The sequence below is a fragment of the Pterocles gutturalis genome, unplaced genomic scaffold (assembly GCF_000699245.1).
Source record: "Pterocles gutturalis isolate BGI_N339 unplaced genomic scaffold, ASM69924v1 scaffold23648, whole genome shotgun sequence".
Classification (NCBI taxonomy): Eukaryota; Metazoa; Chordata; class Aves; order Pterocliformes; family Pteroclidae; genus Pterocles; species Pterocles gutturalis.
The window spans coordinates 4,520-7,180 of record NW_010123659.1 but is presented as its reverse complement, the minus strand read 5'-3'; the positions used below and the strand labels follow the sequence as shown (position 1 = coordinate 7,180).

Sequence of the window (2,661 nt, the reverse complement as noted above, 5' to 3'; positions counted from 1 at the left end):
CCCGGCGCCCCTGGGCCCGTACTGGCCACGTGGCTGGCAGATGGTGCTGCTGGCAGGGGGGCTGCCTGCTGCCTCCCGGGGCTAGTGCCGCTGTGCTCCCCGCCTTGCCGCCCACCTTGCTGCTCGCCTTCACCACTGCCTCCCTGCTCGGGGATGTGGTGGTGCTGCCCGCCAGGTAATGCTGGCTTTGGAGGGTGGCTGCATCTAATCAGATCAAGACAGCATTAGACAGCCAGGGCTTAGAGAGGATTTTACGGTGGAAATGGTGAACATGCTTGGCAGCACCCAGCCAGCAGCAGCCTGCTGTGCAGCTTGTTTGCCGCAACACAGGGCACCTTCCTTCATCCCCGCCATCCTGTGGCAAGGGTGTATCCCCTGAGGAACCCACCCCACCTCCCTGCCTGCCCCCTTCCCAGCACTGCAGGCAAGGGCTGTGATGAGTGCTGCCATCTCGACCTCTGCCCAGCCCTGATGGCAGGGGCAGACAGGCAGGGAGAAGCTTTCAGGGTCCCCAGCCTGGGGGTTGAATTATGCCCAGCACAGCCAGACAGGGCACAAGGGGGCTGGTGCTGGAGGCTAGTATGATGCTACAATCTGATGTCATATAGTGGCTCCTGCCCTGCTCCCTGTTGAGTGTCTGGAGCTCACTGGTGCCCTCTCACCCCAAGTCCCTTCCGTGGGCTCCCCAGACACCTACTTTTCTTGCAGTCGGGGTCAGCGTGGATCTTGCGCACTAACAGTCCGTGCTTGTAGGTGGCAATGCTGGAGTCTTGGGAGAAGTCCAGAAAGGGGTTACTGCAGCTGCTGATGCGCTTGAGGGACTTTGGGTTGGGGTCTGCCAGCTCTGAGAGGGATTTTCTCAGCTCCTCCTCATCTCTGCCAGGCACAGATTTGGATGGGTAAAGGGTTTGTTGCCTTGCTGGTGACAGCAAATACCAAGCCTCCCACTTGCTGGTGCCACTTTTAAGTCTGGCTTCTGAAAGGGCAGCTAGGACCACCAGCCCAGGCTGAGCTGTCTCCCATCACCACTGGTGAGCATCCCAAACCCAGACATGCCTCTGTGCCCCTGCCCCTCCAGGCAGCTGTGGTGCTGCCTGTCCCCTCAAAAGACAATCCATGGGGCTGTCTGCCAACGGTTTAGGGTGGGGGCCCTGCCTGCCCGAGGGAGCAAGAAGCCTTTTTGGACAGGGCTGAAACTGCTCCCAGCCAGGCTGACAAGCCAGGGGCCATGGAGGAACAGCACCCTGGGGTTTGGCACCACCACAGCCCCCAGCCCATGGTGTAGGGGCTCACAGGTCCCCAGATGGCAGAAGAGAGGGTCTAGAAGGGAAACCCCTCAAAGAGAGACCCAGGCTGTTGTCTCCACTCCTTCAGGGCAGCAGCCAGACTATGGGGCTCAGAGCCACCAGCAAAGGCGTGTGGGGAGCCTGCAGTGGGGACGCCTCAGGCAGCACCAGCCCGGGGCAGGAGCACATTGGGGCAGGAGCCAGGCAGCCCCGGCAGCAGGAGGTGGCAGGGTCCTGCTCACACTGTCCCTCTGGGTCATGGCCCCTCATGCTGCAGGCAGGCTGCATCAGTGCCGCTCCTCCCGCCTGGCAGGAAGATGTGGGAGCCCAGAGCTGCTGCTTTCCCCCTCCCTCAGACCCGCTCGCTGCTAATTAAACCCCTCAGCATCTGCCGGCGTCTCCATGGCAGCAGCCCGATCACAATTGGCTCAGCACTGGCTGATTAATCCCTGCAGCGAGGGCGCTGCCGCTCCTGCTGCTGGAGATGGCAGATGTGGGCGAGGGTGCAGGCACCCTGCGGGGCCCCGGCACAGCCACAGTCCCCCCAGAACCTGCCCACTCCCACCCCGGCACAGCCGCCAAGGCACGAAGCAATGCCAAAGCCACAGGGAGCTGACCTCGGGCAGCCTTCCCCCCGCACGCTAGGGCAGGATCCCTATCGAGGTGCTGAGGGCAGCCAGGGGTACGTTGGCTGCACCCACATCCCATCCAAGCCCATCCCAAGCTCCCTCTCCCTCCTGTATTCTTGCAGGAGCACGTGCCCTGCAGCATCATGGCTGATGTGACCTCTGGGGCAGGGTGATGCTCCAGCAGGGAGCAGAAGGGGGCAGGAAGCCCCCCGCACCAGCAGGGTGGCCCCGCTGCCTGCCCAGCGCTGGGCAGCAGCATCCCCGGGAGGGATACTCACATGGCCCATTGCAGCTTCTCGTTCTTGATGGAGCCATACAGCGCCTGCAGAGAGAAGAGCAGGGATCAGCAGGAGAGTGGTGCTGGGTCAGGGGACTGCTCTAGGGGATGGAGGGCGGCTCATGGGTTAAGGCAACCCCAAGTCTCTTCATCTTGGTCCAGCCCTCTCCTGGCTGGACCAGCCAGCTGTCCTTGTTTCAGGGCTACAGAGACCTCCTCCTGGGCACCACAGTACCCGCTGTCCCATGCACACCCCAGGCACAGTGCTGGGGATGGCCCTGGCTGTCTCCCCTCTCCTCCTCTCCCTCTCTATCTGCCTGTGACAGTGGCACAGCATTAGCAGCATGATGGCAAGGTGCATCCAACATTTCCAAGCACTTGGGAGAGCTGTTTCTCCCTGCTCCAAGGTGTCCCAGGCTGGCCAAAGGAACAGCCTTCAGGAGGCCTGGGCCCCAGGAGAGCAAGCCTT

At 62.3% G+C, this 2,661-nt stretch overlaps 1 protein-coding gene across 1 annotated transcript in view; it reads right to left on the bottom strand.

Moving 5' to 3' along the window:
• Positions 1 to 2,237, bottom strand: part of LOC104465084 (PH and SEC7 domain-containing protein 1-like) — a gene marked incomplete at its 5' end in the record, with an annotated part of 4,912 nt that extends 2,675 nt beyond the window's left edge. Inside the window, 2 exons of the mRNA XM_010077994.1 lie at positions 698 to 876; positions 2,194 to 2,237. Of these exons, the coding sequence (XP_010076296.1) occupies positions 698 to 876; positions 2,194 to 2,237 (223 nt within the window). The remainder of the gene's footprint in view (positions 1 to 697; positions 877 to 2,193) is intronic.
• Between the last annotated feature and the right edge of the window lie 424 nt (positions 2,238 to 2,661).